The sequence below is a fragment of the Telopea speciosissima genome, chromosome 1 (genome assembly GCF_018873765.1).
Source record: "Telopea speciosissima isolate NSW1024214 ecotype Mountain lineage chromosome 1, Tspe_v1, whole genome shotgun sequence".
NCBI classification, from domain to species: domain Eukaryota; kingdom Viridiplantae; phylum Streptophyta; class Magnoliopsida; order Proteales; family Proteaceae; genus Telopea; species Telopea speciosissima.
Window position 1 is genome coordinate 85816249 of NC_057916.1, and position 14010 is coordinate 85830258.

The 14010-nt window shown below is 40.2% G+C and overlaps 1 protein-coding gene across 1 annotated transcript; it reads left to right on the forward strand.

Moving 5' to 3' along the window:
• Nucleotides 1-5403: 5403 nt before the first annotated feature.
• On the forward strand, nucleotides 5404-12576 carry LOC122656002. Its single transcript, XM_043850420.1, has 4 exons — nucleotides 5404-5549; nucleotides 10387-11031; nucleotides 11357-11555; nucleotides 12025-12576. Exons 1-4 carry the CDS (start codon nucleotides 5404-5406, stop codon nucleotides 12574-12576), a joined length of 1542 nt encoding a protein of 513 aa, XP_043706355.1.
• Nucleotides 12577-14010: the final 1434 nt, after the last annotated feature.

Genomic DNA, 14010 nt, shown 5'->3' on the forward strand with positions numbered 1-14010 from the left:
AACTGGTTGTAGTATTGGGCTCTCCTCCTGCCATGGTGGGAGTTGGAGGATCCAACCCAGCAAAACAGGGGGGTTTTGGTCATTTCATAGGGGGCACCGCTGAAATGACCCAAGCACCCTTGTTTTTGCTGGGCTGGATCCTCCCAACCTTTATCTTCAGTTTACGTGAGGATAGTTCATCTATATTATCTTTTCTAATGTAATCTCCTCTAGTGACCTCGATTGTAAACAACTCTATCTCCTTTAGTCTCGTAGACTGTAAATGACTCTATCTCAAACACTAACATAAATTCTATTTTTCGGTCCTCTCAATTCAAGAGAGACCAACACAAATCAACTTCAAGTCTTTGAGTTATCGCAGAGATTATTACCATAACGTGATACCCACATCCCATGCATTGGTCAGTGGTGGATGGCATTCTTTCAAATGATATTAGGAAAATAGATTAGGACATTTAATAGATATGGAAATCTTTTGTCCTTGTCCCTTGGGGACTTTTGGGTGTCCCAAGAGTTTGTTATTTTGTTCGTTTGGTAGCTAAGTTTGATTTCACCCAAGAGGGGTCTTGTTATATGGACTGATTCTCTCCCCCTTGGTTAGCATTGAGAGAGGAGAGAGGGACCTGGATACTCTCCAGCGTGTCATTCCCTCCACGGCTAGAGGCACTCGAGCATGTTAGAATTATATTTGGAATATAATACTATATTCCCTAATATGGGCTAATATTAAATAAAGTAAAACTCAGGCTAATTATGGTATTGGTCTAATTAAGGGGGTCATTGAGTTACATTATGAATCCTATGTGGACTGGCTTTAGTGTGGGCAGATAGATTCCTATTGGGACTATGATGAGTCAGACCCTATAGGAATTACTATATAAGGAGAGCGAGGTCCCCCCTCTACTCATTATTACAACTTCTAATTCTCAATTGCTATTGAGGAGTGCATTATAGTCAGAGAGGGAGATATTCAGTGTTCATCGTCCCTGTGCATTCGGTATTCTCATCAGGCCAGTTACTTTGGGAATAGAGGGGAAGCACCTTGTACTTTGGTCTTTATTTCCGCTACGATCATCGTCATGGATGCGAAACAAGGTTGGTGGTTCTATCCCAGCTTTCTATTATTTATTTGTTTGTGTTCTTAAATGCCCTATGGAGTTCCTGGCTTTTGGGATTTTGTCCCTATTCGGATCGATTTATTCTAACATGTGGTATTAGAGCCTCCATAGATCCGTTATTGAACCTATAACATAATAAGGGAATTGAAATTTTTTCGGTTTGAATAAAAGTTTGTAGGGTTTTTCCAAATTTTTGAAAAATCCGTACGGACACTGGCCCACTGCCAGAATTTTTCTCTGTCGAAAGGTGAATCTGATCACACAGGCATGTAGAGCTCAGAGAGTTGAGCGTCTGCATGGGTGGATCACCGTCAGCGGCCGTCGGACGGGCTCTCACGCGCCGACCCAGCGACGAGTGGATCTCACTTTCCGGTTGCTTAAAAAAAAAAGGAATTTTGGGGTTTTGCTAACATGCGCCCCTTACAAAATTAGTAGCCTTGCTAATGTGAGCCGTCGGGTCGAGTCGACCCATTTCCTGACCCTCTGACCCGATCCATTGACCCAAAAGTTTGACCTGGTCGCAATTGGATTGAACCGGGTCTAACCCAGAATTGCTTGTGGTTTGGCTGAACCAGTTTGACCATACGGACCGGTCAAACCAGTACAGTCAATCGCTTTTGGCCTAAAACTTTGACTGGGCTTTCTGGGGGCTACGAGACTGTTATACCCGCACCCCGGGAGTATAATTAATTATTAATTCTTCCCCGTGACGTGTAGTTATCACTGCCACTTATGCCGGTGAGTTATTCTCACTGGTGGTCAAACCCATCTATATTGACCATAGTACGAGGTTGCCTGTGGAAACTAGTCGGGACCATGGAGGTTGCCCCTTGACGTGTCAGGGGTAAGTAGTTGACCAAATTTTATTGTGTGCTTACTGCCCTCTCAAAGCCCTCGAAGTGTGGTCCAAAGGCCCTGACCTCTTATGGTGGGAACCACCTTCCTACTCGCATCGGAGGCAAGGTTACTGGTTGCCTCCGACCCTGCATCCAATGCTGCTGACAAGGACCCTTGTGGGTGAGACCCTGTGGCTAAGGTACTATTGGTGTCCTGCCATGTTTGACCCTACCCTTACCCCTTTTTATTAACTTGACCTTATGTGGGCCTTGGGGCCCAAGTTAGGATTTTTAGAGCTTGTGTAAGGGTGGATGGTTGTTTGACCCTATCCAAACAGACCCTAGCCTACACTTATGAGGCCTTATCCAAACAGGCCATTAAAAGTGATTTTCTATATGAGAGAGAGGGGTAAGACTATTCCTTAGTCTTTCTTTTTCTTTCTCTTTCCTAACCTAATCGTGAAAGGAGAGGAGAGCTTTGAAGAGAGGAGGCGGCAAGGAGGAGAAGAAGGAGAAGGAAGGGAAGAAGAAGAAGGAAACGGCTGCTGGGTTTGAAGCTTTAAAGAGGGTACATCGTGTGTACCTCAAACCAGGTAAGCCAAGTGCCCTTTTCCCCCATTTTTCTCTCTTCCCCCTTGCTCGTTTGAGCTTGGGTGGTTCGTTGGTTGCAGCCCCAAGATGGGGATTTCTTTTTGAAACCCAAAGGGTTAGCTCGAGTCATGTGTAGTTTTCCCTTGTAGGATGCTTTCCTATTTTCATTACAATCCTATAAAGACCTCTATTTTGACCTCTTGCTGAATCTATTTGATTCTAAAGCTTCAACCACCAAAGAAAACCCCAAATCTGGATTTTTGAGCTTTTGATCCTTTAAACCCCCTTAAATCTTTGAATGTTGGGTGTTTCTAAGACCCAAATAGACTCCAAGACACCCCTCCCTTGTCCCTTGAGGCTTAGAGAACCAAATGGGACAACCCTGGGCTTTTAAAGACCTTGAAATCACACTTGGGTTGCATCGGAGGCAAGACTGCGTGAGTCCGATGTTTGCCTCCGATGTGTCCTGAGCCTGCAGGGAAGGTCGGAGGCAAGCCTGCTGAGTCCGACGTTGCCTCCGATGCAGTTTTTAAGGCTTATAACTTATGTAAATGGTGGGGTTTCTCTATGAGGCCTCCCCTACACTCTCTCACACTCTTATTCACTTCCATAGGTGCCAACATATGTGCAATGGGGTGATTTTAAGCGGGAATCGTTGCGCTTATACAAATTCCACTTGAAGTAATTGGTGAGTGGGTTTGGGTGACTGTTTGAGCTTGTTTACTATTGCTTATTCATGCATTTATGAATTATATTGTGACATTATTATTCAAGCATGATTGCATATTTGCATTTATTCTTATTCGATGATGATGATTTGGATGATATGGATTTGTGTTGGGTTACGGTCGGGAAATCGCACGAACCCCGAATTACGTGGAATTGTATATTGCATCTCATTCTTGTCTGTATGCGCCGTGTTGTGCTGGTACCCGGGTGTTAGATGGAATGGGACGTTGACACACCCGGATGTACCTCTCAACACGATAGGATTCATGTAGTATATCTGTGGTTAGGCTCAGTTCCCTATGCTACGACCCTTACCAACAGGGGTTTAGGGGTTTAGGTGTTGGGTAGCCAGAGCACCTGCTGCCTGTGGAGAGTTAGAGAGGCCAGGCCAGGGGTAGTAATGGTTATCGAGGTCGCCCTGGGTGGTGATGACTACGACCCGCGGGCTCCATAGTAATAATTGAGGTTGCATTGTGGTGAGAATGGAAGGATCCACAATGTCTTCCCGAGTTATTGCGTAGCATATACCCATTGACTTAGCATTGTGTGTTAGGTGGTAAATGGCTCGGTCCCTATGCTACGACCCTTACCAACAGGGGTTTAGGTGTTGGGTAGCGAGCACCTGCCTGCTGTGGAGAGTTAGAGAGGCCAGGCCAGGGGTAGTAATGGTTATCGGGTCCGCCTCGGGTGGTGATGACTACGACCGCACGGGCTCCATAGTAATAATTGAGGTTGCATTGTGGTGAGAATGGAAGGATCCACAATGTCTTCCCGAGTTATTGCAGTAGCATATACCCATTGACTTAGCATTGTGTGTTAGGTGGTAAATAAATTAATAATAGCATGCACCATGGACTATTTGTGATTGTGTGATTGTGCATCCCCTTTTCTCTCTCACTAGCTCGGTGGAGCTAACCCCCGTGTACACATTCTTTTTAGATTTTGATGCAGATGATTACTGTGGAGCCAGAGACTGTGACTGAGGATCATGGCGATGGTTGCCCATGATGATTGTGCCTACGGGCTGTATTGATACTTGGGACTTATTCCCTTCTTTTGTTTTTTTTTTGGGCCACGTGCCTTATATAAATATTTATTGTTATATTTGTTTTGGGATAGTTATGCTATGGTCATTCGGGATGTCCATCCAAACTATTTACGTATCACTTAGCCGTATGAACATGAGGTAACTACTGTAAACGCTTCCGCTTATTTTATGATCGTTGGAAATGTAATATACCTTTGTCTTTCGCACTCTGATATTATTGTATTGTAATATTGGTTTATGACTGTGAGTTGGCCACTGCATCGAGATCCTGGCGGTGAGGTGGGATGACGCGTGTCACCCCAATCATACCCTGATATTGTATTTTATCCCTTGTCGGGATACGGGTGTGACAGAGCCTCCGTTTGGGGTCCCATTTTTTGCGTTGGCTCTATTTTTCTGTGCTCTACACAGTGGTGCTATCTGTTTTGATCAGATATACATATTTTAAATATTTTTTGGTATTCTTTTGATGTATGCCCTTTTCTAGAATTTATCGATTCGTTTCATTGAGAACCGAACCAATTTTTTGACTTGTTGGAATACCTACCTTGATGAACAGAATTATTGTGTTACTTTTAAGACATTTAAGTTCATTGTCATAAATTATAAAATAACACAAATTGTTTAAGGATGTATGTAATTTTGGAAAATCCCAAGAGAGGGTTTCATGGGTTCGACAGGATGCAGCCGCTAAAACGACCTTCCTTGTTGGATTTGTGAAACACCGGTCTCATAAAGTTGTGGGATGTCCTTCAACTCTGATGTGTGGTCATACACCCAAAGGTGGTGGTCATGTATTGGTACTTGAAGGGATACATATACAGTATGCATGTGAATAGGCTGACCCTAGAATTCTGCACACCCAAAGGTGGTGGATTTTGAAAGTTAAGTTGTATTCCCATGGCCACTGGTATGTAGGGATTTTTATAATTGTATTATGGGAATTCAGCCCAAAGGTGTTTTCATAATGATGTGTGTAAAATTTTCATTAGCTTATAAGGTGTCAAGCTATACGTGCATTATGCTAATTATTATACTGTTCATTGTTTAAATTTTCAGTCACCTTTCTGTCAACAATAACATGGTCACTATTGAGGTTTTTACTGGGTCAAACTTTAAGAAGTGGAAAGAGGACATTATGTTTGCTATGGAAGTGGCAGATGTGTACACGTCCCTTGTTATGGATAAACCAATGGATCTGACTGCTGATAGTACTGAGGATGAAAAGTCTGTGCATGCTGCATGGCAAAAAAGTAATTGACTCAATATACTGTCCATAAAGAGGTCGATACCGGAACACCTAAAAAGTGGTATGCCTGACCAATGTACTGTCAGGGAATTGCTAGATGCAATTTCCAAGAGATACAAAGTTTCATCGAATGCTGAGATTGGGACACTTCTGCAAGGGTTGTTTAATATGGAATAGGATGGTTCTCGGGGTGTTAGGGATCATATTATTAGGATGGTTGATTACCAAACTAAACTCAAGACCTTGAACATTCCTCTTCCAAATGCCCTAATTGTCCATCAAGCCCTAAATACTCTACCTTCTAAATTTGGCATCATTTAAACCAACTACATTTCCCAAGATGGAGTTTGGAGTATTAATGACCTAATTTCTAGGGTTGTGTCTGAGGAAGAGAAACTGAAGAAAGATAAAAAGCCTACTGCCCTGTTTACTTCCAAAGCCCGTAAGAGTAAAAAGTCTAAAAATCATACTCATAAGTTTGCCAATAAACAGTCCGATCAGACTAACAATTTGGAAATAATTCAGAGAGAGAGAGAGAGAGAGAGAGATTTCCTTAATCAAAGGAAATAAAACACTTATTAATGAATGGCTCACATTCAAGTATTTCCAAGATCGCCCAAACATCTATCACATGGTAAATCAGATGAGCTCAAATTTTGTTGATCCCTTGCTCACATGTAAATTTTGGCTCAGACAGAATATACAAAGCAACAAATTAGAAATTGAAAATTCAAAACCATGTCGTAGTGCACATTAATGATCAAATTGTTGTAGTTGTGCATGAACATACACGCATCATGTTGCCTAGTCGCATGGTTCTTGCGTCCAAACATGGGAGCGTGCAAAATTACCTTCAAACACTGAGTGGAAAAAAAAATCTTGTTCAGACAGATGGCCATACACGCGCTCATTGACAAGCTAATAATCTGCAACTATCAGGGGGTGGAGGGGAGTGAAGGGTGTCTTTTTAGCACAATTTGCAATCCAAGATAGTCAATCCCTTGACCTCCTGTGGGCATGCACTCAACTGGCAAGTCACCAATCAACCGAGCTAGCAGTTGTTTGCCATACAATCTATTTAATTGTCAGAATTACCACATTATTTCCACACAGCATATTGAAGATGGACCATTTTAGTAAACTTACCAAAGTTGGGCCAAGCCATTCAAATGAGTTTTCTCGAATTAATTAAAAAAATCCTCATGGAAGTCGTGTGGTGATACTTTTACACGCCCTCTTATATTTTAACCCTGTAGACCCACACTGACACTCTCTCCTATGTAACCATGTGGGCCCCAACTGATGAAGAAGTTTCTTATGCCATGATTGGTGCGCTTGGTGTGGTGTAGGAGATTCCTCTCACATAAGTAGTGTGGCCATGTGGAATCCTTGCCCTTACAAAATGGGAGAGAGCTTTTCATGCCAACAATATGCAAGGGAATCTCATACCCTACACCAATTATAGCTAAAAAATGGTTTTGACTAATAAGGTGTCATATGATGGGGGAGGAGAGAGAGTATAAATGCAAAATTTACATGTTTAGGATGTTAAAGGACATGAAAAACATTACACACTATAAAAGTGGGGATTTTTTTTTCTTTTTTTTGAAACCCACAATTAGGAGGGGGGTCTTATTCATCCTCATGGACAAAAAAGTTTTTTATGACAAGGAGGAGATCCTCTGGATTTGTTTACCAAAAAATAAATCATCTGGATTTCCTATAAAAATATTGGAAATAGTTTTTTGTTTGGAAGTGTGGTCCTTGCCCTAGCACTAGAGCCAATGCGGGAACGCACGAGAAAGCATCAACAGAGATGGGACTTCCACCTTTCATAGGGTCGGGGCAAGGTGGTCATTTCATCCTATCATGTGTCTAGGCGTAAAAACAACGCTCCAGGATTGAGTCCATTTTTCAAAAAAAAATTGGTCAAAAAAATGTTCAATAATACATGGGAGCAACATCTGAAACAAAATGGCTTGTGGGAGGTGATGCTTCATTATTATTTATAGTAAAGTAATAGCTAATTAATATTTCATATAACTTGGGCATAGTAATAAAATGTGACATAATAAAGCATGTGGACCCCCTTTTAATTGCCATATCAGTTTCTTTGATGCCAAATTGACATGTGGACCCACATATAAGTATTTAATCTACGAGATAAGAAAAAGTTTGAAATTAATCGTTTTGGTTTATAAAATTCTTAAGAACTACCTTTTGTGGGGGAATGCTAGAAACAGGAGCGTGTGAAAGTATCTAACTTCAAATGTTTATACCTAGCTTTTTTTCGTCTAAGCCTATACCACTCAAAGTTTTTTAGGAACTAGAAATATCGGGATCGGACTTGGCTGATAGCAATGGATTATTATCTTGTCCAATTCCCTAAAACTTGGCAGTGCGATAGTGCTAGGTGAAGATGCCGACATGTGGCAGCTCGGACATCCAACGGTCCAAGCTCAACATAGTCAATGAGCTCAAATCGTTGGATGTCCGAGCTACCATGAATCGTCATCTCCACCTAGCACTGCCGCACTGCCGAGCTTTAGGAATCCGATCAGGATCAGCCTCAGCCAATACCAATCCAATCCAGGACCAATACTATGAACCATGGTACCAACTACCAACTAGTATCTAGTAAGGGATATGGGCTGGAAGAGTTGGTGCGGGGCAACCATAGTCCTTTACTAACACTTGACCATCCCAAGCCAAGAGATGTACTCTCGTCATCAAATACTGATCAGAGACCTAGCTTCTTTCATACCCTCCCTTGATTTCTTAGTTGTGGGAACAAATAGCAAGGATTTGAAGCAAAGTATTGGGATTGGTATCGGTCTGGTCGATTCCGAAACGGATTGACTAATATGAGTTATATCAAATGATTTTGCCCTTATTTTTTAGAAAACTCAAAAAACATTGTAGGTGATATATGTCCAAAGGATCAGATGCAAATCACTCGGTCGATGTCAATCCAGTTGCCAATTGCTAGTTGTGGAAGGGCAGGTGTTGGGGTGGGCCAACCACTGTAAGAAGTCAAAGTTTGAATATCTGCACCGCAACAATGTATGTGGTGGTAGCCGATACCGATATGATATTGATACGAGTCGTAAACATTGTCCAAAAATGATTTTTTTTTTGGAATTTATGCCCCAATGGAGCCGGATCCTTATTGCATATAGGTGTTATAGTGACCGATATGGCCACCAATACAGATACGGTAATACCTTTAACCGTGATATGAATCCCTTGATAGTTCATCAAGTCCTTGCTTGGAAAGTTACCAAATTCGAATGCAATGTGTATAGTTTCATCATAAAGCATTATTGTTTTATAAATTTTATATTTTTTTGTCAATTGGAATTTTTGGTTGTGTAAAACCAATAAGCACATTTGAGAATAATTGAGGGAGAGAAAGAAACAATAATATGATTGGGGGTGACTATGTTGTGTTTGGTATGCATTTTTAAAACGCATTCTAGGTCAATTTTGCATTCTCGGATGATAAAAACTAATGCATTCAAAGAATACATACAAAACATTACCTTTTAAAACCTGGAATTAGGATTTAAATCAGAATCGATAAGGATCAATAAAGATTAGGTAAGAATCAACCCAAATATATCCTAAGTCCTAACCCTTATTTTTTGAAGTGGATCGGCCTAGCCAGATCGGGATCCGAGTCGAATCAGAATCAGCCTATCTAATTCCGATTTTGAAACCCTACAATATAGTCCTTCATTGGTGTTAACTACTAAGAGTGGCAATGACCTAAATACCATAATTATTTTGAGAATACAACATTCTGAAATTTGCAATTGATGTTATTTTCCAACTCTTTTGAATAATTTATTTTTATTTTCTTATATAATTTTGTATTGATTTTTTATAAATTCCATAAAGTATTTTACAGGACACGGAGCAATTAGGGTGTTTGGTAGGTTAGGGCCTTGTAGATCATGCAAAGCCCATTTTAGCAAAAGCCCATGAGATATGAGTTTAAAATTTGTCCCCATGATCCAACCCATTGAACATTCGAGCAAAGTCCCACAAGATAGCTTGAAGAGGGGCCGGGCCAAACTACACATGGTTCATGGGTGGGGTGTCAAAACCTAGCCCGAACCAGTTAAACCGACCGAAATCAATCGGAAAAACTGAATCGAATTGAATTGAATCGATGCTTATCGGATTGGTTTTGGACTGGGGTATGATGGGATCGGATGAAAATCGGACCGCATCAAACCGATATAGAAACGAAAAATCGAAATGAATGAAACCGATAAAAAAAATCATTGAGTATGAGGTTATGAATAGGTGAATTAATTATCCATTGATTTTAATATTAGTGAAAAAAATTTTGATTGTAGGGGGAGTTGTCATAAATCAACAAGAATGAGGTTATGAATAGAAAAATTGATATGTAACAATGTTTCTATTGATCTCCTTGTATACTATATAAAATTAGTTGGACATTTAAATAAATGATTTGGTAGTAGGGTTCATTTTGTGATTTCCATATTAGTTATCTTCTCATCTATTGATTTCAATATTAGTTATCTTCCCTTATAATAATAAACAATTATTTCCCTACGTTCATTAAAAAAAAAAAATTTATTTCCCTACAAACTCTATTTATCCACAGATCGATTTCAATAATATTTATCTTCCCCTTGCAATTCATTCCTCTTGTTTCGATTACTACATGAACACATCAAATCAATTTTCCTATTCTTGGTTGTTAGTTATGACTTATATTACTTCAGTTTCCTATAATCTTCTTGTTAATGGTTGCATCAAATGAGCTATTTCCCCTTCTAGGGGAATCCGTCAGGGGGATCCTATCTCGCCTGCTATCTTTATCCTGTGCTCTCAGGCTTTGTCTGCTGTCATTAAGAAAGCGGAGGGAGAAGGTAATATCAAAGGGGTGAGAGTTCGACATAGAAGTGAACCCATTACTCATCTTCTGTTCGCTGATGATTGTCTGCTATTTTCAAGAGTTAATTTGCAGGAAGTTAACTCGTTGAAGGATTGTTTGGATTTATATTGTAATGCTACGGGGCAAGCTATAAATCTTAAAAAATCTAGTCTCTATTTGGGGTTACCTACTCATTTTGGTGTAGCTAAGAATGATGTTTTTAATGACATTAAGGAGAGAACTCTTAGTAAGCTCCAAGGGTGGAAAGGTAAGTTGTTATCTCATGCAGGGAAAGAGGTGTTGATCAAATCTGCTGTTGCTCCTATGGCTAATTATGCTAGTTCCCACTTCAAGCTCCCTGCTTCCTTTCATGATTCAATTAGAAAAGCTTCTACAAATTTCTATTGGGGTGATTCGGAAGAGAAGAAGAGAGTTCATTGGATGTCTTTGCAGCGTTTGTGCAAACCTAAATCTAGAGGGGGTTTGGGTTTCAAAGACTCAAAATTTCAAAATTGTGCTCTCCTAGCGAAGGTTGCTTGGCGTTTATGGTCTTCTCCGGACTCTCATTGGGCTAAGTTCCTAAAATCCATTTACTTTCCATAGTGTGATTTTTTGGATGCTAGGGTGGGAAATCGCCCCTCTTGGGGTTGGAGGAGTTTACTTGTTGGTCGTGAAGTCCTTTTGGAAGGGTTGATTTGGAGAGTTGGGAATGGTGAGAAGATTCGAATTTGGGAGGATAGGTGGGTTCCAAGTTTACCAAATGGAAGGCTTCAATCTCTGGAGCCGGAGGGGTGCAGCCTCATGGTGGTGGCAGATCTAATTGATCAGGATAATAGAAGTTGGAATGTCAATCTGCTACATTCTCTTTTTCAGTGCTTCTGATGTGACTGCTATTCTTAAAATTCCTCTAAGTCTTAATCCTGCAAAAGATAAGCGATATTGGAGTGCTTCTAGAGATGGCCGTTTCTCGGTCAAGTCAGCTTATAAGCTTCTTATTAAGAAGGAGGAGGAAGAGGCCTCGGCTAGAGCATCTAGTTCCAGATATCGGCTTTGGGAGCACACTCCTGAGGAGGTATGGAATCGAATTTGGTCTTTGCAGACTCTCCCAAAAATAAAAACTCTTCTTTGGAGGATTTGTAATGAAGCTATTACTTCGGGTGATGGCCTTAAAGCGCGGCAGATAAATATTGATCCGAGCTGTTCTAGGTGTGGAGCTCATTCTGAATCGGGTAACCATATTTTGTTTGATTGTCCCTTTGCTCGTAGTGTTTGGTTTGGGAGCCTGCTACAATTTCACCCTCCTGTTGATGGTCCGTGCTTGAAGGATTGGATTCAAAGCTGGAATATCTGGTTCAAACAAGACAAAAAGATTGCTACAGAGTCTCTATCAAGAGCGTCTTTTATCTGTTGGTATCTTTGGTGCGCCCGTAGTGATCTGGTGTTCAATGGCAAGGTCTGGACTCCTTTGGATGTTCTTCATACTGCTGAAATGGCTTACCAGGAGTTTTTCAATGCTGCCTTAAAGCCGAATGCTCTTTCAGAAACGGAAGTTATTGGCTCTATGCCTGGTTCGAGATTCAGTGGTTCTCAATGGTCCCCCCCCTCCAGTGGGTGTTGTGAAGGTGGACTGTGATGCGGCTTTCATTAAGGATACTGCTAAGGGAGGTTTAGGAGTGATCTTTAGAGACCACACAGGTGTTGTCTTAAGGGCGCGCTCCATCCCCATTATGCTCAGTTCGGTGATTCATGGAGAGATCATGGCTATTCGTAGTGCTCTGTTGCTGGCTCTAGATCTGGGCTACAACAACTTGGTGGTAGTTTCGAATAGTAGGGATGCCATCCTATTTATCGAAGGCAGTAAATCTCCTAGTTGGGAGATGGAGGGTTTAGTAGATGATGTTGTTAACTTGAAATCCTCTTTCTCATATATTTCTTTCTCTTTTGTTCCTAGGGCTATGAATATTGTTTCGGATGCCCTAGCCAGGAAGGCCCTGTCACTTGGGTGCGTGACAGATTGGCCAAATTCTATTCGGTGGCTTCAGGACCTCTGTGGGAATGAAGTCACTGGTTGTACTCTCCTTTTTCATCAATAAACTTCCCCTTTACCACAAAAAATAAATAAAAAGTTGTTTACTTGTTTGATTTGGGAAGATGATTTAAAGTGTTTTTACCGAATCTTTCCTCACTATAGGTTATGAATATAAGATTGTACTATGGTTTAAACCCAAAAACAAACTGATCTAATCGGTTATCATCATAATAACAAAAAAAAAGTTTCCAATTTACAGCATTTGATATCAAACTCTTAGAGTCATGCACATGCAATCAATCAATGGGGTCTACAGTGAAGCCCCGATCCATTGACTAGTGCTTGGGATGTTGTGCGTTAGGTATCACCATTTCACACCAGCCATATGGCCATACCCGTCGCATTCTCTCTCATTTGTGATCATGTGGGTCCTTTCAATATGAATCAAGTGATACCTCCTCTTGTGCTTCTATTGACTTGGCGTGAGAGATTCCATTCGATCTACACTGACAATGTGGTGATCTGTGTCCATATTAAGAAACTTGTATTTAAATGAAAAGAAATAAAATATTTTCATAAAAAAAGAAGATTAAGTCTAAGGTTTATCTTTGATATTCTATTGAACATCATATATTAAAAGAAAAGCCGTAAAAAGAATGAGACAAATTTTCTAGATGTGGTGTGATTATCTTTTTTGGCATTTCCATATGTTTCATTTTACTTGCATCTAATTATAAATATTTTGTCCTAACTTGGTTTTGATTGTTAGATGTTTTGTATTAATATTTTCATAATTTGTCAATACCCTTTTATTGACTATTGGAAACCAAAGATATAATTACTATTAATGTATTGTTGTTCGGTTTTCGTGCCTTCATTTATTTCATTAGCTATCTCCACCTAATGCATTGGTTTTTGGTTGAACCGTCCAATATAGTATGAGAGTATAAGTCCACTTGTTGTCCTTACTAAGCTATTTATCACCGTTTAGAGTCTGATATACCAACACGTGAGGAGAAGTGTTGAATTATTGGGAGTTATAGCTCACATCGGTTAAGTTCAGTACTTGATGCCTTTGTATACTTGGTCCCATGCCTATAGTTTTTTTCCCCCCTCCAATAATTATCTCCCCCCCCCCCCCCACCCTTTGGTACACAATGATTTCTTTTGTTTTGCTGGAAAGCCATCTTAATTTTTATGCCAACAATATCAAGAGTCATTACACCATGAACCCCACTTGGAATGATGAATCCTAAAAACAATTGATCAATGTGTTATTAATTTGGAATTTTGTTGTTGAAAAAACTCCTACAGTGAAACCATTACATACTTGCAATTAAATGGGAAATGTCACCATTACAATAGTTTGATAATGAAATAACTAAACTTTAAAACTTAAAATCATATTAGAAAATTGCAATAAGCTCGATTGACTCGTCAACATATTATATAGTTATGTAGACACGTCTATCAAGAGAAACTTGACTCGTCAACATAT